General features: G+C 41.8%; 1 protein-coding gene across 3 annotated transcripts in view; it reads left to right on the top strand.

Annotated features, from left to right (window-relative positions):
- The first annotated feature begins 953 nt into the window (after nt 1–953).
- Nucleotides 954–24,488, top strand: part of prkd1 (protein kinase D1) — a 48,345-nt gene continuing 24,810 nt past the window's right edge. For all 3 annotated transcript variants that reach the window (XR_008632673.1, XM_055156893.1, XM_055156889.1), the window contains exons 1-3: nt 954–1,168; nt 8,002–8,205; nt 24,299–24,437. Coding sequence is in view for 2 of the 3 variants with exons in the window: in XM_055156893.1 (XP_055012868.1) it covers nt 1,166–1,168; nt 8,002–8,205; nt 24,299–24,437 (346 nt within the window). In the remaining variant the exon portion in view is untranslated. The remainder of the gene's footprint in view (nt 1,169–8,001; nt 8,206–24,298; nt 24,438–24,488) is intronic.

Below are 24,488 nucleotides of genomic sequence, written 5' to 3'. Positions count from 1 at the left end.
CTAAACCAGGACTGAACCAGGACTAAACCAAGACTGAAACCAGGACTAAACCAGGACTGAACCAGGACTAAACCAAGACTGAACCAGGACTAAACCAGGACTAAACCAGGACTGAACCAGGACTAAACCAAGACTGAACCAGGACTAAACCAAGACTGAACCAGGACTGAACCAGGACTGAACCACGACTAAACCCGGACTAAACCAGGTCTAAACCAGGACTAAACCAAGACTGAACCAGGACTAAACCAAGACTGAACCAGGTCTAAACCAGGACTAAACCCGGATTAAACCAGGACTAAACCAGGATGAAAAAAAAAAAAATCCTAAATGTGATTACTTTTTGTCCAGCCCTCTCTCTCCTCTCTCCCTCACTCATCCTTTCATCCTGTCTTCTCTCCTTTCTCTCTTTTATCTTTTCCCTCCTCCTTCACTCTCTCCTCTCCATCTCTCCATCCCTCTTCTCCACAGACTGTACATCTCTCTCTCCCTTTTCTTTTCTTTATCCTTTCATCTTCCATCTTTCTCACTTTCTCTCTCTGCCCTTCTTCCTCTCTTCACTGTCTCTTTACTCCTCCCTCTCTCCCTCTCTCTCACCCTTTCTCCTCTCCTCTCTTCCTTCATGGCCCACCGTCCCCGCTCTCTCGCTCGCTCACTTACTCACTCACTCCCTCTCTCTCTTTTCACGCTCTCCTCTCTCTCTCTCTCTCTCCGCTCTCCTCTCTCTCTCTCTCTCTCTGTTCCTGTTTCTGTGCTGCTGTTGTGTTGAGTCAGACCGCTCTCTATGGCTGCAGCGTGCCTCCTCTCTCCTTCCCTCTCTCCTCTTTCCTAACTCCTCTGTCCTATATCCTCTCCTATTTTAACCCTTCATCTCTTCTCTCATCTCTCCTCTTTCCTGTATCCCCCCCCGACTCATCCCTCCTTTTCTCTCTCCTCTCTACTAACTCCTCTCCTCCCTCCTTTTCCTCTCTCCTCTCCTCTTTTAACCCTCCGTCTCTCCTTCGCTTTTTTCATTCTTCCCGCCGCTTGTTGCTTTGGAGATTTCACACTTTTCTCAGAACAAGGAAACAAGGACACGAGGATGGATTTAAGGAGCTAGGAAGCACGTGAGGACTAACTGTTTGGATACGGACCAAGGATTAAAAAGCCATAGCGTTAAGGACACATGGTAAGGACACTTCTTTATCTAAACTGTCGCAGCCGCGTGGACGAGGAGCTAGGGAAGGTTGCATGAAGACAGCACTGAGTTGACAAAAAAATCTGATAATTTAGTTTGTTTTGGTTGGAGTGAGGTTCGTGGGATATCAGAATTACACCGGATGCCCTCCCAGATTCAGAGATGAGATTAACACAAAAAAAATCTACAACCAAGGAGGCAAGGATGCAAGGGAAGAAGCTAGGAGTCTTCACTGAGGACGCACTGAAGGAAAGAAGGAAGGACAGATGAATGTACTGGGTTAGTCCAGGTCAAATTTAAGAACTAAACCAGGACTAAACCAGGATTAAACCAGGACTAAACCAGGTATAAACCAGGATTAAACCAGGACAAAATCAGGACTAAACCAGGGCTAAACCAGGACTAAACCAAGATTAAACCAGGACTAAACCAGAACTACACCAGGACTGAACCAGGACTAAACCAGGACTGAACCAGGACTAAACCAGGATTAAACCAGGACTAAACAGGATTAAACAGGACTAAACTGGACTAAACCAGAACTAAACTAGGATTAAACCAGGACTAAACCAGGTCTAAACCAGGACTAAACCTGGACTAAAGTAGAACTAAAGTCAAATTTAAATCAGGACTAAACTGGGACTGCACCAGGTCTAAACCAGTCTAAACCAAGTCTAAACCAAGTCTAAACCAGGACTAAACCAAGATAAACCAGGACTAAACCAAGATTAAACCAGGACTAAACCAGAACTACACCAGGACTGAACCAGGACTAAACCAGGACTGAACCAGGACTAAACCAGGATTAAACCAGGACTAAACCAGGATTAAACCAGGACTAAAAACTGGACTAACCAAACTAAACAGGATTAAACCAGGACTAAACCAGGTCTAAACCAGGACTAAACCAAGATTAAACCAGGACTAAACCAGAACTACACCAGGAACTACAGGAAACCAGGACTGAACCAGGACTAAACCAGGATTAAACCAGGACTAAACCAGGATTAAACCAGGACTAAAGGACCAGGTCTAAACCAGGTCTAAACCAAGTCTAAACCAGGACTAAACCAAGATTAAACCAGGACTAAACCAGAACTACACCAGGACTGAACCAGGACTAAACCAGGACTGAACCAGGACTAAACCAGGATTAAACCAGGACTAAACCAGGATTAAACCAGGACTAAAACTGGACTAAACCAGAACTAAACTAGGATTAAACCAGGACTAAACCAGGTCTAAACCAGGACTAAACCTGGACTAAAGTAGAACTAAAGTCAAATTTAAATCAGGACTAAACTGGGACTACACCAGGTCTAAACCAGGTCTAAACCAAGTCTAAACCAGGACTAAACCAGGTCTATACAGGAAGCAGCTAGGACTCTTCACTGAGGAAGCACTGAAGGAAACAAGGAAGGACACATGAATATATTTGGTCTAAATCAAATTCAGAGCTCCAAAATAGAACAGAATATTTATTTATTTATCATTATTTTTTTTTCCATTTCAAAACAGTTGAGCTGTTTTACTGTAATGAAGTAGGAACCTAAAACTGTAACTTATTCAGAAAAAGAAAGAGGAACTAGAAGATAAAATAGCTTCTGACTCACGTTCCTTTGGCAGTTTCATTAGTGAGAAACGATGAGCACAACATGACGTCCGTTTTACGTCAGATGAGACTATACCCTCTTGTTTTTATCCAGGTTTTGGACTGACACAATTTCTTCAACACACCATATGAACTTTTGGACCTGTAGTGTCTCTTTCACAAAAATGTGCTGGTAAAAAATGGACAAAAATAAACAAATCTATCACAAACTGTAAAAATGAAACAAGATACAGAGGATTATCTGGGTCTGGGACTGGCACAAAGCATGTTAAATCACTTCTGTTTAAAGGTGCATTATGTAACTTTTTGGTTGGGGGTCTGATGTGTGATTGCTCTGCCTGGAATGTCCCACAGTATGACTTTAAGCATTTTTACAGGTAGTTTTATGGCTCAAAAATACAAAACAATACAAAACATTCTGACTGTGAGCGGGGTCGAATCTCCACAGATCTGACCTGTAACCTGATAGAAAGTTTTAATGCCACACCGTGAAACAGTCAAGACAACGCAACAGCATCTCCATGGAGAAAAGCATTTGACAGACCACCCAAAAGAAAAGTTACACCATGCACCTTTAAAGGGACAGTCCGGAATTTTGGACATAGGACGTCATTTCCTAGTGAGCCAGAGTGTTGGAGACGTGTGGAGACACTTTTTCAAATATTCTATCCAGTCCTTGTATTTGCAGAGGTCGCTGGTGCTAGGCTAGTGCATGTCAATGGCCATAGTTAGCCTGTCACTACAAACAGTCTTACCCACTCCACAAAACACCCGAAGCAAATCTATTATTACACCAGACTGTCCATGTGAATGTCTGTGTTGACAGAATAATTGTAGAAGTAAAACTAACCTTGCATTTGAAGGATTTATGTGTGAGCAGCAGCAGTGAGTTGTACTAACTGATAGAAAGCTCGGCAGCAGCGGACTGATATATGAGAAAATAGTCCCTCAACATGCGACGATTCACACGATGCAATGTTAGTTTTATTTCAAACATTATTCTGTCAGCACAGACATTCACATGGACAGTCTGGGGTAATAATAGATTTGTTTCAGGTGTTTTGTGGAGTGGGTAAGACTGTTTTTAGTGGCAGGATAAACTATGGCCATTGACATGCACTAGTCTAACACCAGTGACCTCTGCAAATACAAGGACTGGTTGGAATAGATGCATCAAGAATTTTGGACTTCAAGTCATCGTGCAATACAAACTGGGAAGGATTTTCCAAAAAAGTGAGCATCAATCCACCATGTTTGTTTTTCCAGTGGGATGCGTCTATAGTCAAAGTCGATCTTTTCAAGTCTTTTGAACCATATCGCTTCTGTTTCTGGTTCTGATATTGTCATATTTTAGTTTTGGGATTCGGACATTGTAATTGTGTGGTTGTTGGATCCTAACAGCGGAAAACGGCTCGAGAAATTTGTTTGCAAACTCCATAAATGCAAAAGTGAATCAGATGTGTGTGACTCAAACCTCTGTGCAAACTGTTTCTCTTCCCAACGGAATTGAAAAATAGTGAAAGGTGAAGGTGATGGGCAGGACTGATCCACAGGAAGAACCAAAAAGGAAACATTTGACTGACTAAATCATCCCGAGTTTGCAGAGAACATTTTTTATGTAGAGAGCCAACAAAGAAGGATCCTGTTTGTTAAGCGAGAGGTGCAGAAGACAAACAGACTGAGCTGCACTTTCTTGTTCTTGTGGTTTTACAGCAACATCACGTCTTGGTCTCTTTGCAGTGGAAGGTGTTTCTTGGTGAACAGCTGGTGTCTTTTACTTTGGCGTTGACTTTTTAAATTTGTAACCGAGGTTGAGCGAGGGATCAGGATTTTGCTTTGATGGAGCTTCACATACAAAAAGCGGGATGATTTAGGCAGTCAGTGGTTTCCTTTTTCAACCTTCTTGTGGATCACTCCTGCCCATCACCTTCACTTTACACTATTTTTAATTTCCGCTGGGAAGGGAAACAGTTTGAACGGAGGTTTGCAGTCACACACATCTGATTCCCTTTTGCAGTTATGGAGTTCACAAACTAATTTTTCGAGCCGTTTTCTGCTGTTAGGATCCAACAACCACACAATTACAATGTCTGAATCCCAAAACTAAAATATGACAATATCAGAACCAGAAACAAAAGTGATATGGTTCAAAAGACTAGAATAGATGGATCCCACTAGGAAAACAAACATGGAGGTTTGATGCTCACTTTTTCGGAAAATATTTCCCAGTATGCATTGCACAATGATTGGAAGTCCAAGATTCTTGATGCATCTATATTTCAAAGAGCGTCTCCACACATCTCCAACAGTCTGGCTCACTAGGAAATGAGATCCTATGTCCTTTAACCTATCAGCCTTCAAGCTTCTATATTGATTCTTGAATTGAACTGAGTCTTTTGAGCTTTAAGTCATGTTATAATGTTGTTACCTCTTCAAAAACAGATCTGGAGTTATGTTTTGTTTTATATGCACATGTTTGAGTCACATTTTATTATTAGTCTGTCCACATCTCCAAAGCTCAAAATGCTCTGTTCCACCTTGTGATGTCATGAAGCAGTAGTTCCACCTCCTTTTACCTTTAGTTCAGTAGAGATTGGCAATTACAGCACTGATATTAGGTGTATGGAGTTTAAAAACACAGTGGAGCACTTCTAGAGTGAGAGAACAGAGTGTTTTCTGGTTGAGAGAGGAACAAAATCTGCAGGGTTTGTGTGTTAAACATGAAAACTCCAAGTCTGTTTGTGATGGGGAAACATTATAACAGAGATCAGAAAACAGAGTGATGTGAGCTCTTTAAATCTCCAACACACGCCGATATTTAGTTTTGGATTTATGTACAAAACATCCTGCAGAAATGTCCCCGCTCAGCTCTCTGATCCAGTCTGTGATGAAACTGATCATGGATGAGTTTGTGCTGAATTCAGATTAAATAATTGGTGGAAATGATCAATATTGCCTCAAAAACATTACAGATGCACCAATATCGATACTGGAAAATTTGCTGGATCAGGTATCGATTCCATGGTATCAGTTCAGATGATATCCTGGTTGGGTCTTTCATTTATTGGCTGATTTTGTGCCTCATAATGTTTGAACCTGTGTCCATATAAAGCTGCTCTGTGCTGATTTGAATAAATAACAGTTACATAACTCAGCTGGATCTCTTGTGTAATAAGTTAACTGTGTTTTAAAGGGCCATATTACTCTGATTATTTTTGGATCTCCAATCTCTGTTATAATGTATACAAGTATATATAATATATAAACTATACGTATACTATATAAACAGAATCATGGAAAAGGAGGATTGTTTTTTTCCCTAAAACGGGATTTGAACCCAGATCACCTGCACTGGAGACAAGTGTCCTAATACTCTGTGCACAGCGCCCAGCAGCCTCACTGTTAGCATCACTACTTCCTGTCATTACTACATCACTACTTCCTGTCATTACTACATCACTACTTCCTGCCCAAGTTTATCTCCGTGTGTTTTTTTACTGAGTCGTGCTAAAATCTATAGATATTTAAAGATAAAGCTGTGAGCCTGTGGCCTGTGGTGAATGTCACTGAAAACATGTTCAAAATTACACAAATAAGTCTTTTATTTATATAGCACTTTTCACAGACATTTGTCACAAAGACACTTTACAGAGCATTATTCATTCACTCCACACCCGCTGGTGATAAACTAATACTGTAGTCACAACTGCCCTGGGGCAGACTGACGGAAGCGTGGCTGCCATGTCAATCTCCACCATCTGTCCCTCTGACCACCAACATCACTCACACACACCACTTTCATACCAGGCAATGTGGGTGAAGCGCCTTGCCTAAGGACACAACAACAGTTTTTTTGTGACTGGTGCCTCCTGTGGCACCTGATTTTCCCAGTGTCTCCATCCAAGTAGTGACCAGGCCCAGCCCTGCTGAGCTTCTGAGATCTGACTGGATCAGGCTTTGACAAGCCAGTATGGCCACACAGACTTCTACAAATAAAACATAAGAAGACTTCAGCGGGGGACACAACACCACAAACTGACTGTCACCTGCCTCACCTGCCTCCCTTGAACGCACATCACTGAAATTTAGATTTTGAGACAAACTTTAAGTCTCTGCACCTGATTTTTACATCTTAAAAACATGAAAAACAGAACTAGTTCACTGTAAACAGTTTGCAGTATCATTATGAATCAGCACGATGAGACTGAGCGATTTTCACAACTCTCTGAGACCAGAGTTTTCATGTGACATTAAAGCTAACAACAACTAGCATGCTAATGCAAGCATCCTGATACAACGTGGACTTATTCTGACCTCTAGAGCTGCTTACACACTACATCTGTGCAAGACACATTATGCTCAAACACATGTGGAAACATCTGGTGCAGGGACTTTGCTTTGCAGCTTCAGAAGTCGTTTCTCCTCTGTTGACAAAATATTACAGTTTCAAACCCAATTTCGAAACCTGATATTCAATACTGATTCTGATACCACGATGATAATAAAAACATTCTTTACTTAGACAACAGAATGTAATTTTCAACGTTAAACGGTAGTACGTTCTTTTATATTCCCGTGTGTTTTATATGTGTGTAATCCCTCAGTGGTCCAGGTAAGTTCCACACTGATCCATGTGTGTGTACTCTTCTATGTGCTCTTATACTTGATCTGATACAGCTCAACATCATTCTAAAACTATTCAGGAAAGGTTTATTTCTGTCCTGTGAATGAGTGTCTAGTTTCAATATTAGTTTTAGTATTGATTGATATCACTTTTTTTTTTCTTTCACCGCCAACATTGTGACGTACATACTTCCTTCTCCAGTTTTATTTTCTTAATCAATGATACACGTAGGATTCAGCAGCGTCGTGCAGTCATTTTGGTCCAAATGAATTCAAAATGTTCTGCTCTAGTGTGAGGTGCACATATCCACAGGAGGGGCCCACAGCATGTGGCCATTTGTTGTGATGAAATTTATAGAGACGTCAGCTCCCACTGGACACGCAGAAGTCAGCACACTTGTTTTTTGTTTCTTTAGATGAATATTGTGATTTAAAATGTGTAAATTCTAACATAATAATCCACGGGTGTCATAGATTATAACTATAGAGCACATACAAGCACTTTATGTCTGCATTAAAATTAAAAACCCAACTATCAGCTCAGACTCAGTTTTTTTGTTTTTCTTTCTTACTTTTGTTGCTCTTAAAGATGTCGGCGCCTCCTCTGATTCGTGCTCCCAGCCCTCTCCCGTTTCCCGGGGCGACAGAGGAAGAGGGCGGGGCAGCTCCACCAGGGGGCGTGGTCTCCTTCCACATCCAGATCGGACTGAGCAGAGAGCCTGTTCTACTGGACTCTGGAGACCTGAATCTGAGCCAAGTCCGAGAGGTGGCCTGCTCCATCATAGACCAGAAGGTAAGACCCCAGAGAGACCATGTTTACACCGGGTTTAGAATTGGTGTTGACTTGGTTTAGCTCTGGTTTACTCCTGGTTTAGACCTGGGTCAGATGTGGTTTGGAGCTAGTACTGTCTTTATTATCATCTGCATTTGACCCAGTGTGTCAGGGTTAAACCTGCATTTGCCCCTCCTTCAGCCTCTCTACTGGACTAACTTAAGAGCGCCACACACCACAGGATTTTTTGGTCTTAAATGATTTTTAAACATGGAACAAAAAGCACACACCACAGACACAAGGAGAATCTGAGGAGATTTTAAATCTCTGATCCCACAGACTGCAGAGTGATATGACCGTGGTCCACAGGATATAAAGTTGAGAGCACGATCACATCAACTGTTTCCTGTCTACAGTAAAACCAATGACTCTGAGACACTTCAGTGTTCAAAAGATCAGACTCTGCACTTCTAGTTTGGATACAAGACAAAACTGTGTTATTACCTCCACCAAGGAGGTTATGTTTTTGCCGGCGTTTGTCTGTTTGTTTGTTTGTTTGTCTGTTAGCAACATAACTCAAAAAGTTATGGACCCATTTTGATGAAATTTTCAGGATTTGTTGGAAATGTGAAAAGGAAGAACTGATTTCATTTTGGGGGTGATCCGGAAGAAATCCTGGATTCTGGATCACTTTGAAATTTTTTGTTAACATTGTGGTAAATGGGGCCAAAAATTTTGTTTCTCAATATCTCGGTTAATTATTGACCAAACCCCATGAAATTTGACTCAGGGATGGACAATGGGATCCTCTTTCATATTCCAAAGGCTGATCCGGATCTGATCCAGAAGACTGATTTTATCGCAATTTATATAAAAAATGGGGGTAGTCCTTGGCGGAGGTCTGCGCTCTCTGACTGCTTTTCTAGTTATTATTTGTGAAATGTGAAGCAAAACTTCAGATACAGGATTTTTAAAGCATAAAATATTGGAGATAAAGGTCACAGGAAGTAGAGCCACTATCGCTGATCTGCAGCTTCACCTTGATCTATGCTCTGTGTGGATGTAAACAGACACACATGAGGAACTATTCTTGCCTTTTTACTTTTAAAGAAACTGCAAGGTTTTGTGGACTGTCATTATTTGCATAGGATGAATTCTCTGGATAATGTGGATGAAATGCTGCTTCTGCTGCTGTTTCAATTTACAACTTTATGAGATGTGAGTAATAATTATTTTCTCTATATTCCGAGTTTGTTTGTTGCGTCTCTGTGTCTGTTACTCCTCTGATCCTGACGTTCTGTTTTATTGTCTGTTATTGTAGCGTTGCTGAAGTTTGGTGGTTCTGATCTGACAGAGCAGCTCAGAGTCACACACACACACACACACACACACACGAGGAGCGCAGTCATATCAAAATCACACATGAAGACACAAAGTCGGGTCATGCCTCCTCCAACTCGGGCAGAAGCAAATTGCAGCCAAAATAGTGCAAATTCTCCTGTCGTGTGTCGAGGCCTTTAGGATTTGACCTTGATAGTATTGTTCATGTTTTGGGTTGATGGAGGAAACCAGAGGAAACCCACCCAGACACAGGGAGAACATGCAGACTCCACATGGAAAGGCCCAGGAGTTGAACCAGGGACCTTCTTGCTGTGTGTGTTCTGGGTGTTAGTTTTATCCTGGTGCAGACTCTGTCCTGTTCTAATCGAGTGACGTGAACATGAGGCTCTGCTCCTGTTTTTACACATGCATCATCTGTGTTTGTGTCCACTTTATTTTAGACTCTAACCCTCTCTCTCCCTCCTCTGACTCACTGCTTTTCATCTCTCCCTCTCCTCTCTCGCTCTTTCTCTCCTCTTCTCTCCCTGTCTCTTTCTCTCTCTTTTCTTTCTCTCTCTTTTTCTCCTCTTTTCTGTCTGTCTCTTTTTCTCTCCTCTCTTTGTTTCTTCCTGTCCTCCTTTCTTCCTCTCCTCTTCTCTTTCTCTCCTCTTCCCTTTCTGTCTCTCTTTCTCTACTCTTCTCTTTCTTTCCTCTTCTTTTTCTGTCCCACTGTCTCTCTCTCTCTCTCTTTCTCTCCTCTTCTGTCTCTGTCTCACCTCTTCTCTTTTTCTCCTCTTTCTGTCTCTCCTCCTCTTTCTTTCTCTACTCCTTCTCTCTTTTTCTTCTCTCTCTGTCCTTCTCTCTCTTCTTTTCCTCTCTCCATCCCTCTTCCTACCTCTTCCTCTCCCCTCTTTCTCTCTCTCCACTTTGTGTCCCTTTTTCCCACATCTCCCTCTTCCGTCTTTCTCTGTCTTCATCTCTCTCGTTGTGTCCTCTCTCCTCTCTTTCTCTTTTTCCTTCTCTCTCTCCTTCTGTCCTCTCTCCTCTTTCTTGCTTGCTGTCTTTCGTCTTCTCTCTGTCTCTCTCGTTCTCTCTCTCTTCTTTTCCTCTCTCTCTGTCCCTTTTCCCATGTCTTCTCTCCTTTCTCTCTCCTCTAACCCTCCCTCTCTCTTTCTCACCCTTTCTCTGTCTCTCTTCCTCTTTCGATCTTCCTTCCTTCTCTCTCTCCTCTCCCCTCCCTCTCTTTCTCTGAGTCACTGCATTCTCAGTCTCATCTTTTTTTGCTAATCTGTCTTTCCTCTCTGTGCCCCCTGCTGGTGTATGTCAGTAAGTGTAATCCACAAAGCTCCTCTGTGTTTTTAAAGTGCGCACACCTCAGACATGTCAGAGTCAGCACTTTTGGAGTATATATATATATATATATATATATATATATATATATATATATATATATTATTATTTTTATTTTTTATTCTAGTCTCTGTTTAAACATTCTGTATTTGTCATTTGGACGTTTTACAAGAGATGGGACTAAAAACAAAAGTTGGGACAGTTCAGAATTCCTTTATTGTTCTCTAATAATGCGTGTTTAGCCTTTTTTTTTTTACCCAGACCTCCCAGTATGTTTATAGTGTTAAAGAGTGCGGCCTGTGCAGTGACTAAGCGCTTAGGGATGAGCGGGGACATTCACACAGACATGTTCTTAATTTTTTTTCTGTTTTTGTTCATTCAAAGCCGAGACTTAAATCTTTTAGTCTGGATGTGAACATGAATGTGCTCAAATCAAAATGAAAAGTACATTTGAGTAAAAAATGCAGTGGAGTAAAAAGTACTGCTCTGAAATGTAGTAAAAGTAACAGTTAAATGTATTCCTACACTGAAAAAAAAAGGTTGCTGGATTTGCATAAAAAAGTTCCGGAAAGCGGCTGCATGCAATAAAATAATGTTTAGGCTTTGAAACTTATTTCGATCCCTCTACACATATTTTTCTCAGAACATGAATGTCACTTTTTCATGTTGATGAAATTTGATCAAATCTTGCTGAATATGTATATTTATCTTATGTTACCTTATCATGAAATGTATACGAATGTATAATTTAATTTAATTGATCTAATTCTGTAAAAGAATACAAAACCAGCCTTTAGTTTTCCACAGTTCTGTCTTGTCTTAAACAGAATCAAACACACAGAGAGCACAGGGACAGAGACACACAGTTTGGAGCTGGACAGTGTGGAGATTTATTCCAGTGAAGAAGCTCTGGTCTCTGCCTGTGGACACAGAATAACACATGATGATCACATTCTGATGATCTACTCTGTTGTACATGTTTAAATACATTTAAAGTACCTATAATGGACCAGAACAGAATCACAAGAACATTAGAAGTGTATCTGCAGAAACAAAACTCACCATGTGCTGCTTTTCTTCCTCTAATCACAGTAACAGGGAGGGCATCTGGTATAAAGTCTCCTAATGCCACATCACCCTGTAGAAACATGATAACTGTTTCAATAGGAAGTTCATTTTGAAAAATTCATTTAAAATCAATTTAGTTGAGTTACTTACTTTGTTCATCTGTGGCTCTGTGTTTTGTTGGTTCTCAAACATCTTCCTTTTTCCTGAAACATCAGCTGTAACATTCATGAACTTCCCCACAGCTCCAGCAGAGCTCTGGACGTCACTCTGTGTTTGTAGACGACTCTGGAACAAACACATTCAAATCTGAGTACAACTGTCACACTCCTGTAGATGGACAGTCAAATACAATTTGTTTAATGGAAACAGATCTTACATTAACTCTAATTTCAAATAAAACACCACAAACATGTTTTAACAATGAAAACATTCTAGGCCAGAGAAACATATAAAATCTTTGAAAAGTCTCACCTCCAGATCAGTTCTCATAATCCTCCTGCTCCACACTGTGTGTCTCTGCTCCTGGATCTGTCCTGTGTCCTGCTACATTTGAATTTTCCCTCCAAAAGTTTTGGGGAGGAGAATTCCAGAGGGAGGAGCCTCACCACAGATTATAATAAAGTCATGTTTCCTCAACCTGATTAAAACATGCAGGTCTCACATCGGCCACAATCAAGTGACCTTTGTAAGATTTAAACATGCTTTACAGAGAAATGTAAAAAAGTCATGTTATTGTTGTCAAATTAGTTTTTGCAATTTGAGCAACCCCTCTCGGACCATTTTTTCAGTATATGTGCACTTAAAGCCCCAGTATGTAACATTTTGGCCATTAAATAGGCCCAAACAAAAGTATGATTTTTCAATATGTAAGTTTTTATTGAAGTGAAGAATGTTCTGGAGGATGAGTTTTAGTTTCTGTTTCTATGGAAACATGTTGTTGACTTTCGACCACCAGAAAGTTACACACTATCGCTTTAAGTACTTTTACTTTAGTCCAGGCCCGAACCGGAACAGGACTGTGTGGTGTCACTGTGAAATAGATAAATATTGAACTGCGCCTCAGGCTTTACTGTCTATAGAACATGAGACCTCCCTCTGACCTGGTTCAGGCCTCGTTTAGACCTTGTTTAGACCTGGTCTAGACCTGGGTTAAGGCCTGGGCTAGTCCTGGTTTAGAGCTGGTTTAGAGCTGGTTTAGACCTGGTTTAGAGCTGGTTTAGCTCTAATCTAGTCCTTGTTTTTACCTGGTTTAGTCCTGGTTTAGACCTGGTTTAGGCCTGATCTAGTCCTGATTTTTACTTGGTTTAGAACTGATCATTTTACCTGGTTCAGTCCTGGTTTAGACCTAGTTTAGACCTGGTTTAGCCCTGATTCAGTCCTGGTTTAGACCTGGTTTAGTCCTGGTTCAGACCTGATTCAGTCCTGGTTTAGACCTGGTTTAGTCCTGGTTCAGACCTGATGTAGTCCTGTTTTTTTTTTTACCTGGTTTAGACTTGGTTTTGTCCTGGTTCAGTGCTGGTTTTGACCTGGTTTAGACCTGGTTTAATTCTGGTTTTGAAATGGTTGAGTCCTGGTTTAGTCCTGGTTCAGTCCTGGCTTAGTTCTCCGACAAAGCTGCAGACAAAGGATTTTATTCATAAATCTGTGAGACGTGATGCAATCCTCCTCCAGGCTCAGTCTGAGCCAAGAGAATATCAGGTGCCCTCCCATCCTCCTCTGTTTTCTGCTGAAGGGGTTTCCTCGTGCTAGTCTCCATGGAGATGTTATTATTTCCCTTATATCCTCCACAATATGGCATTAAATCTGTTTAACTCCATAGAGACAAGCAGTGGCACCATCAGGCCAAGTTACATGTCACATCTGTGGAAAAGTGACCAGGTTTTTCAAGGTAGTCACATATGTGTAATACCATAGGTGGTCTTGTCTGTATACATTCTAACATGCATTGTACTGTCTATTTAAAATTTGTATTCTTCTTACTTTTATATACTTACTTACTATGAACCAGATATTATGTGTTCTTAATAAAGATTGAATTGAATTGAACACAGATAACTGGTCTCCACTAGAAAAATATTTGCATTATATATTTTCAAATTTCATTCATACAAATTATTGACTGGATTTTTATTTAAACCTGGAAATACAAAAAAAGTGCTGGATAAAGTGATTTGTGACGAGAGCCAAAGTGAGCAGCGTTGTCACTAATGAACGTTTAACACGCGACGGTGTAAAATCCCACCGCGACAACGGCACCTAAACACCTCACCTGTTCTCACCTGTGCAGAGATACTTCACACGTGAGGAGGAGGAGGAGGGAGGAGGAGGAGGAGGGGGAGGGGTAATTAATATATCATTTCATTCATGTAAAGGGTGAGACTTTGTTGAAGAAGTTGGTTTGTGAGAGCTGCAGTTGTCACAGTTTGAATCATCCCCATAGACTGTAGATATACACAAACAGGAAGTGAGCATGGACACACTTCCGGCTCCATTGACTTTTGAAAAAACCTTAATCCTGGTTTAGTTTTATATGTTTTTTGTGGGTCTTGGAGCTGCTTATACAGTTCATCTGTACTGGGGCAAGACAAGGGGAAAAATTAGGTACTGGCCCTTTAACGCTTAGATGTACTTATTGTAAAGTTGTACCAAATGCAGTTACATTCTGCTCTTAAAACTCTCTTTGTGCTGCAAGATAAATCACAATCCAATCAAAATCACTATTTCAATGGACACGATTAGTAAATGACAAAGACTGGAAGGGCTGTCTCCATGAAACCTGCTCCCCCTGTAGTTTAGATTTGTACAAACATGTTCTGTAATGTGATTCTTGTATTAGTTTGTCAGTTCAGATTTCTTTTTTTAATCATTTCTTCTGGACATGTTTAAAATGTGAATTTCGAAAAAAATCCCATTACTAAAACATAAATCACAGATCTAATCTTATGTAGTGGCAGAAAGTTTGGTAGAAAAATTCCAGTTCAATATATTTCCCAAAAGGTTCAGTCATATACTTGGGTTTCAGATGATATCACAACATTCTATAGGCGAGTTTCATTGTTGACAAAAGCGTGCGTTGCATGCTGGGAATTATTTTGGTCGGCGGCAAGAAACACTAATTCAACATGATGGACGGGGCGAGAAAGCACGTAAAGGGTATTGATCCTGGTTATTTCTCCACTCTAACGGCAGAGGACTGAAGACAATTTGACCAGAAATTGGTCAAACATCGACAGACGCCAAAACACCCTTTTCAACCCCGACAAAAGGTGGACCAAACCAAATTTCTGGTCGGAATCACAAACTACCTGGACAAATATTCACTTTGGTGATATCCACAATGACTTGGTGGAAACTCCTGGGTCATTCACAGCAGAAAAGATGAAAACCTCCAAGAGTCTCCATGTGTTGTTGAACTTGTTGGAGTCCACGGTTTGTTAGGATCTTCTACGTTTGCTCTGCAAATGTTTGAAAGCCGTTTAATTTACTGTTAGTGGTTCTTTTCACTCAATACGAAAAAGACATTTTCCTTCTTCTGTGCTTCTATTTGTGCATCCGATAATGCAGCAGGAATTTACCATTATCGGGGATAAATACGTGAGGTTACGTACTGTGTTTGACGCTATCATGTTTCTTGCCTCCAACCAAAATATTTCCCAGCATGCAACACTGGCTTTTAATAACAATGATGTCAGCTGAAACTCGCCTATTAGTTTGTTGATTTACATTTCAGTCTTCTTTATCATTTCTTCTGGATGCGTTTAAAATATAAATTTTGAACAGAATCCTATTACTAAAACATAAATCACAGATCTAATCTTATACAGTGGCAGAAAGTTTGGCAGAAAAATTCCAGTTTAATATATTTCCAAAAAGGTTCAGTCGTATACTTGGGTTTCAGACGATATCACAACATTCTATAGGTCGGTACTAATAAATAACAACAGTGGCTCAGTTGGTCGAGTGTTTGTCCGCTGATCCAAAGGTTCTCGACATAAACATGATTGGTTGAGCGGTCTAATCCACTGACCCAAAACTTGGCTGTTGTGATTCCAGCTCCTGCAAATTAATGTTGTCATTGTGTCCTTGGGCAAGAAACTTAACCCACCTCGCCCCTAGTGTCTGTGTCAGAGTCCTGCACAGGTCCAGTACAGCACCACACCCGCCTGTTAACCTGTCACCAAAGTTAAATCCACACCCGCCCTGACCTGTGAACATTCCACCTGTTACCTGCCCATGCCCGTGATACATCAGGTCAGCACATTAGTCTGATAACCCAGTAGTCCAGGACTAAACCAGGACTGAACCAGGACTGAACCAGGTCTAAACCAGGACTAAACCAGGACTGAACTAGTACTGAACTAGGACTAAACTAGGACTAAACCAGGACTGAACTAGGACTAAACTAGGACTAAACCAGGACTGAACTAGGACTAAACTAGGACTAAACCTAGGACTGAACCAGGACTGAACCAGGACTGAACCAGGACTAAACTCGGACTGAACGTACAGTGTCATTAGCAGATTATAAATATATACACACCTCAACCGCAGAGTCGATCGCCAGGACTAAACCAGGTCTAAACCCGGATTAAACCAGGTCTAAACCAGGACTAAACCAGGACTAAACCAGGACTAAACCAGGTCTAAACCAGGACTAAACCAGGAACCAGGACTAAACCAGGAGCGCGGCCGCTGAGCCGATCACCTTCGCTGATGTGTTTTATGTAATAAATATACTAAGTCACTCTCTCAGTCTGGTTCCATCGTTCTAGGAAAAGACCAGGAAATGGCACTTGTTTCCAGGGCAACAGACGACCTGGACACACATCAAGTATTTGTGTGTGTTGTTCATTTGATTCACCTGACCAGCCCTGTGTGTGATCACTGCCCGCCCACATACCCACCTGTTACATTCCAGAACATTAAAACCCACCCGTTTCAGTAACTATTTGCAGGTGCAGAACTCTGGTCTGTGTGCAACAGTGTGTGTGTGTGTGTGTGTGTGTGTGTGTGTGTGCAACAGTGTGTGTGTGTGTGTGTGTGTGTGTGTGTGTGCAACAGTGTGTGTGTGTGTGTGTGTGTGCAACAGTGTGTGTGTGTGTGTGTGTGTGTGTGTGTGCAACAGTGTGTGTGTGTGTGTGTGTGTGTGTGTGTGTGCCAACAGTGTGTGTGTGTGTGTGTGTGCAACAGTGTGTGTGTGTGTGTGTGTGTGCAACAGTGTGTGTGTGTGTGTGTGTGTGTGTGTGTGTGTGCAACAGTGTGTGTGTGTGTGTGCAACAGTGTGTGTGTGTGTGTGCAACAGTGTGTGTGTGTGTGTGTGTGTGTGTGTGTGTGTGTGTGCAACAGTGTGTGTGTGTGTGTGCAACAGTGTGTGTGTGTGTGTGTGTGTGCAACAGTGTGTGTGTGTGTGTGTGTGTGCAACAGTGTGTGTGTGTGTGTGTGTGTGTGTGTGTGTGTGTGTGTGTGTGTGTGTGCGTGTGTGCGTGTGTGTGTGTGTGTGCTGTGTGTGTGTGTGCGTGTGTGTGTGCTGTGTGTGTGTGTGTGTGTGTTGTGTGCTGTTGTGTGTGTGCGTGTGTGTGTGTGTGTGTAAGTTGGGGGGGTGAATGTGTGAGTGGTTCCTTAAAGCGCTTTGAGCCTTGAAGTTGGAAAAGCGCTTTATACAAATGTGACAATATAAAAATACAGATGGGGGCAGCTGAAATGAATTTTGTTAAAATGCAAAATGATGTTGTCATAAAGTCAGATCTGGGGTTTAGTCAATAATCAAAAATACCAGGTTTGACTGGAAATGTCATGGTAAAGTCACCCTTATGTAACAGATAATACTCCCTACAACTGTACAACAACTCACCCTTATGTAACAGATAATACTCCCTACAACTGTACAACAACTCACCCTTATGTAACAGATAATACTCCCTACAACTGTACAACAACTTACCCTTATGTAACAGATAATACTCCCTACAACTGTACAACAACTTACCCTTATGTAACAGATAATACTCCCTACAACTGTACAACAACTCACCCTTATGTAACAGATAATACTCCCTACAACTGTACAATAACTTACCCTTATGTAACAGATAATACTCCCTACAACTGTACAACAACTCACCCTTATGTAACAGATAATACTCCCTACAACTGTACAACAACTTACCCTTATGTAACAGATAATACTCCCTACAACTGTACAACAACTTACCCTTATGTAACAGATAATACTCCCTACAACTGTACAACAACTCACCCTTATGTAACAGATAATACTCCCTACAACTGTACAACAACTTACCCTTATGTAACAGATAATACTCCCTACAACTGTACAATAACTTACCCTTATGTAACAGATAATACTCCCTACAACTGTACAACAACTCACCCTTATGTAACAGATAATACTCCCTACAACTGTACAACTTACACTTATGTAACAGATAATACTCCCTACAACTGTACAACAACTTACCGTTACGTAACAGATAATACTCCCTACAAGTGTACAACACCACCCTTATGGAACAGATAATGCTCCCTACAACTGTACAACAACTTACCCTTATGTAACAGATAATATTCCCTACAACTGTACAACAACACCCTTATGGAACAGATAATACTCCCTACAAATGTACAACAACTTACCCTTATAATACTCCCTACAACTGTACAACAACTTACCCTTATGTAACAGAATACTCCCTACAACTGTACAACAACTTACCCTTATGTAACATAATACTCCCTACAACTGTACAACAACTTACCCTTATAATACTCCCTACAACTGTACAACAACTTACACTTATGGAACAGATAATACTCCCTACAAATGTACAACAACTTACCCTTATAATACTCCCTACAACTGTACAACAACTCACTCTTATGTAACAGATAATACTCCCTACAAATGAACAACAACTCACTTATGTAACAGATAATACTCCCTACAAATGAACAACAACTCACTCTTATGTAACAGATAATACTCCCTACAACTGTACAACTCACCCTTATGGAACAGATAATACTCCCTACAACAACTCACCCTTATGTAACAGATAATACTCCCTACAAATGTACAACAACTCACACTGATGTAACAGATAATACTCCCTACAACTGTACTACAACTCACCCTTATGTAACAGATAATACTCCCTACAACTGTACTACAACTCACCCTTATGGAACAGATAATACTCCCTACAAATGTACAACATCTTACCCTTATAACACTCCCTACAACTGTACAACAACTCACCTTTATGTAACAGATAATACTCCCTACAACTGTACAACTCACCCTTATATAACTGATAATATTCCTTGTATATTATTATCTACTCATTGTTGTCAATTTTATTTTGACTTGTACATTTACATTTATATAATTATGTCTTATTTGATACCTGTCACTTGCTCTTTTTTTGCTACTTATTTTGAATTTATTATCCCCATTTATATTTTGCTCTTTGTTGTTATATTTATTGTGATGTGTGAGCTCCCGTGTCCAAATAATTTCCCTTGCGGATCACTAAAGCTTGTCTAAGTTGAAGTCTAAAGTATAATGTGATCTGTAGTGAAATGTGGCCCTTGCCCCCAGCTGTGAGTACGACACCATCACATTCCACAACCTGAAAACACCAGTACTTGAAGTACATTTTCCATGGGGACGTAGCTGATACATTGTAGTTTGAGTGCTGGTGTTATAGTGCTGGTGTTATAGTGCTGGTGTTATAGTGCTGGTGTTATAGTGCTCGTGTTCTCGTGCTCGTGTTCTCGTGCTCGTGTTCTCGTGCTCGTGTTATCGTGCGGTGGTGGTGTTGGTGACAGATTGGTGCGTGCGTCTTTGGGGGTGTTCTAAACAGACTGGGGAGGTGTGATTCGGTTCCTGCTCCGGTTCAAACATGGCGTCTTTATTTACAAACTGCAGTGGCCCTCTCCTCTCGGAACCTTCTCCCATGTTCCGCGCTTTTGTTGGGCTCTCCGCGGGGAGCCGTGCCGTGCCGATCTGTGCCAAACGAAGCCGTGATTCACCAAAACGCGGAGGTGCGAATCCCATTCTCACTCCCAAACAAAACCTCACCACAAACAGGACCCAAGTGAGAGGAGCAGGAATTTAACAACAAATATGTGAGGGTTAGACTGGGTTTAGTCCTGGTTGAGTCCTGGTTGAGTCCTGGTTGAGTCCTGGTTGAGTCCTGGTTTAGTCCTGGTTTAGTCACGGCCTGGGTTAGTCCGGGTTTAGACCATGTTTAGGCCTGGTTTAGTCCAGGTTTTTTATAGGTTTATTCCATGTTTAGTCTGGGTTTAGTCTTGGTTTAGTCCTGGTCAGTGGCAGCTGGTGGTATAATTTTATTTTATTTTATTTTGGGGGGGGGGGGGCAAGGCCAAAATTATGAATATATATTATAAATATATGTATTATATACAGGCTATATAGTATTGTAATGAAACAGAAAAAGACATTTTCATTTTGGTCACTATTGGCTGAACTATCAGAGCACAACGCACAGCCAAGTGCAGTTTTACGCAAGTTTACCCAAGTTTACGCAGCAGCACAACCTGATCCACCGCTCACAACCAGCCCCAACAACACAAGGTAACACGACACAAGGTAACACGACACAAGGTAACACAACACAAAGTAACACGACACAAGTAACACGACACAAGGTACACGACACACAAGGTAACACAAGGTAACACGCAACACAACGTAACACAAGTAACACACACAACGTAACACGACACAACGTAACACGACACAAAGTAACACGACACAAAGTAACACAACACAAGGTAACACACAACACACAGGTAACACATCGCTCACACCCATCCCCAACAACATCAGCAAAACTACAATAAGAGGTTATGGTCACAACATGAACACACAGCATCAGCGCAGCTCCTACAGCGCACAGCGGAACAACAGCAGCTCCATCGCACCACCAGCTCATTTACGCACTATTTAACTATAACACTACAACACTCTTTACCTGTGAGGCTCCATCTTCAGATTTGCCCCAAACTAATGAAAACAAGCCTCTTACCTTCTCCAGAGACTGAAGCAGAGTGTTTCCTCTATCCACTGTCCCATTGGTTCTGTCTCCAAAAGTTTATTGTCCACACGAAGAGATCAAACTGATGCAAATCCTGGTCCAGTCAGGTCCGTGACGCGAGGTCCACGAGCTGGTTGTAAAATTGTCTTAATCTCACTTCCCACATAAATGTGAAAGTTACACCAGTCCATATTAGCACCAGGACACAGGTGGACTGATGCCCTCTGTGCGCTACGCCCAGTGAAACTTTTACACCGAGAAACACGCGGGCAAAGGCGGACAGAGCAGCGAGCAACAGCCCCGGCCCCGGCGGCGCGTGGCTCCTGGTCCCAGCGGCGGGTCTGTCCTCGCGCTTTACTGTGGACAGGTTTAAGATAACAGCTAGCCGCCATTAGCCAGTGTGCTAATGAGCCGTAGTATCTCACCGCAGCTCATTCCAGCTTAATGCTTCTTTTCTTCTTCTTACTCCCTAAAACTGTTCCTGGGACGTACTTGTACGAGCTCTTCATAACTGTACAGCACACAGCTCTGTTGTTCTCATCATGATCCTGTCGCAGTAACATGTGTCAGTGCAGAGTCTGGGCTGAGTGACAGAGCAGCTGAACCACAACAGGTCAACATGTGTGTTCATGTTTATTCAGACCAGTCACTTGATCTCAGGTCTGTCCCACCGTGCGCCCCAAACACGGATTTTATCGCTAATGTAAAGTCATGGGCAGAAGCAACGTCATGACGTCACATTTTCTCAAAACTTCAGGCTCTTCCAGAGAAACTCCATTAGGTCGCATGACTCAAATAAAGTGATATGAGCACATTTAACCTGATAAAAATAGGTCTATGCAGATACACGTTACATTTTAAACACAATATTAAACATGGTCTAATACAAAATAACAACTTACAATTTTTTTTCTTCTTTTTTGTATTTAGGTCAAGTTAGGGAGTGTGGCGCTCTTGCGCCCCTATTGACCAGCCGCCACTGGGACTCATGGTCTAGTCCTGGTTTATTCAAGGTTTATTCCGGGTTTAGTTCTGGCTGAGACTTGGTTTAGTTTGGGTTAAAACCTGATTTAGATATGGTTCAGTTCAGGTTTAATGGTTTAATCCTTCTCTTGGTTTAGTCCTGGTTCATCTTGGTTTAGTTTTTGTTTAGTCCTGTTAAAACCTAGTTCAGTTCTTGTTCAGTCCTGCTGTTTTAGTTCTGGCTTTGAACTGGTTTAATTCTGGTTAATTCCTGGTTCAGTCCTGGTTTAAGTTTTTGGTTTGCTCTCCTTTTTTAAATGATCACAGTAAGTACAGAGCTGTGGGCAGAGATAGGGGGTAGGTGAATCAGACATTTTCACACACACTGAGTGAGGTCATGAGGAGGGACCACACTGATATTTTATCAGCGTGCATCAGCTAATGAAATGACTGCACGTTGCATCAGGTTTGTGAAGTTGTAGTGTACAGTTTTGTATCATGTTTTAGTATATTTATGGAGAGTTGTCGTGTGGGAGCATGGGTGATGTAGGCTTGTGGGCGGAGCTTTGTACAGGCTCGTATTGCTTGAATTGGCCCCAGAGATCGCTAGATTACTCAAACATGAATGACATCTAAAACCTCTTCAGGGAACAACATTATAACATGGTAGAAAACTCCAAAAGGTTCATTTTGCATAATTCCCCCTCTTCAAGCGTCTTATTTCCTCTCATTTAACTAGTTTTTCTCCTCGATTTCTCCTCTGTTTCATATCGTTTTGTCTGTTTAAACCTCCTCATCCTGTCAGATCCAACGTGATTTTCGGTGGTTTAAATCATTCTTCTCGGATATTTCTCAGTGTTTTTCTGTATTTTGCGTTTGTCCGTTGCCATGGAAACAGGTGATGGCTCCGATTCGAGTGTCCTTCAGAAACCATTAGAGCTCCAGTGTTCAGCAAGCATGATCCCAAAGCATTACACAAGGACCAGACCTGGTTTAGATCTGGTTTACATCTGGTTTAGACCTGGATAAGACTTAGATTAAAACTGGTTTAAACCTGGTTTTGACCTAGTTTTAACCTGGTTTAGACCTGGTTTTGACCTGCTTTAGACCTGGATTAGACCTGGTGTAGAATTGGTTTAGACCTGATTTAGTTCACAAAAATCATTAGCTCTAAAACCTGTGCTAACTTCATTTGATTTAAGTGAGAGTGTGAAGCAGGTTAAACGTCTGATAATCAGGAGAATGACTTTAAAACCTGGAGGAGCAGCACCTGATGACATCACCCGGTGTAACAGAGTGTTGTGAGCTGTGCAGAGAGAGACAGACTAAATGTACAGGATTACTGAAATACATGAATGAAACAACACACAACTCCAGGGATGTTTCTGATGAGAACACTACATTAGAACAGGGTTAAAGCCCCACTGCGGCACATTTCATCACACTATGGAGGGTTACGGAGAGAAAATCCTGGCTTCGATCTTTTTCAGACCTGGTTCAGTCCATATTTAGTCCTGGTTCAGTCCTGCCTCAGTCCCTCTTCAGCCTCTATATAAAACCTTACATAAAGACATCATACACACAGAAAGGTGAGATGAAGCTGTGGTCCTCCGCTGCCATGGCGACCGTGGCTGCTGCTGCCGTGGCGACCGCTGCCTCCCGCTGCCGTGGCGACGGATGATGCCCTGCTGCCATGGCGACGAGATGATGCAGGACACGAGGAGGGGGCTTTGTTCAAAGATGAAAGAACTGAGAATGACACAGAGAGTAATGAGACCACTTATGTCCTGCTGCAGTCCTGCTCCAGACCCAGTTTGGACCTGGTTCAGCCCTTCTTTGGTCCTGGTTTAGACCAGATTTAAACCTTGTTTAGACCAATGTTAGATCTGGTTTAGACCTGCTTTAGTCCTGCTTTAGTCCTGCTTTAGTCCTGCTTTAGTCCTGCTTTAGTCCTGCTTTAGTCCTGCTTCAGTCCTGGTTCAGTCCTGGTTCAGTCCTGGTTCAGTCCTGGTTCAGTCCTGGTTCAGTCCTGGTCAGGACTTTGCTGTTTCTTTAACGTCGTACTTAGAGTATTGTTGAGAATGACAGCGGGCGAGCGAGCAGTACTGTGAATGGCCCTGATGGAGGAGAGAGAGTTCAGCTGAAGCTTTAGAACAAAGAGACTTTATGTGTCTGTGCTTTTTCACATCTATTATTTTAATACAACAGCGAGCTAAAACCTGTCCAAACCGCATTTGAAACGGTCAAAGGAGGACGTCTGTGTTTAAATCTAACCTGCCACCTCTCTCCCCCTCTCTCTCTCTCGCTCTCGCTTCCTCTCTTTACCCCCCCAGCTCCCAGAGTGTGGGTTCTATGGGATGTACGAGAAGATTCTTTTGTTCCGTCATGACTCGTCCTCAGAGAACCTGCTCCAGCTACTGCGCTCGGCCAGTCAGATCCAAGATGGAGACCTGGTGGAGGTCGTGCTCTCAGGTAATTACAGAAACATAACATACAGGTGTGAAACAGACCCAAGATGGAGGT

The sequence above is a fragment of the Boleophthalmus pectinirostris genome, unplaced genomic scaffold, assembly GCF_026225935.1.
Source record: "Boleophthalmus pectinirostris isolate CB_2022bp ecotype Guang Dong unplaced genomic scaffold, ASM2622593v1 HiC_scaffold_10, whole genome shotgun sequence".
Taxonomy (NCBI): Eukaryota; Metazoa; Chordata; class Actinopteri; order Gobiiformes; family Gobiidae; genus Boleophthalmus; species Boleophthalmus pectinirostris.
Note: the sequence above shows the minus strand (reverse complement) of the source record. Positions and strands in the feature narration are given on the sequence as shown.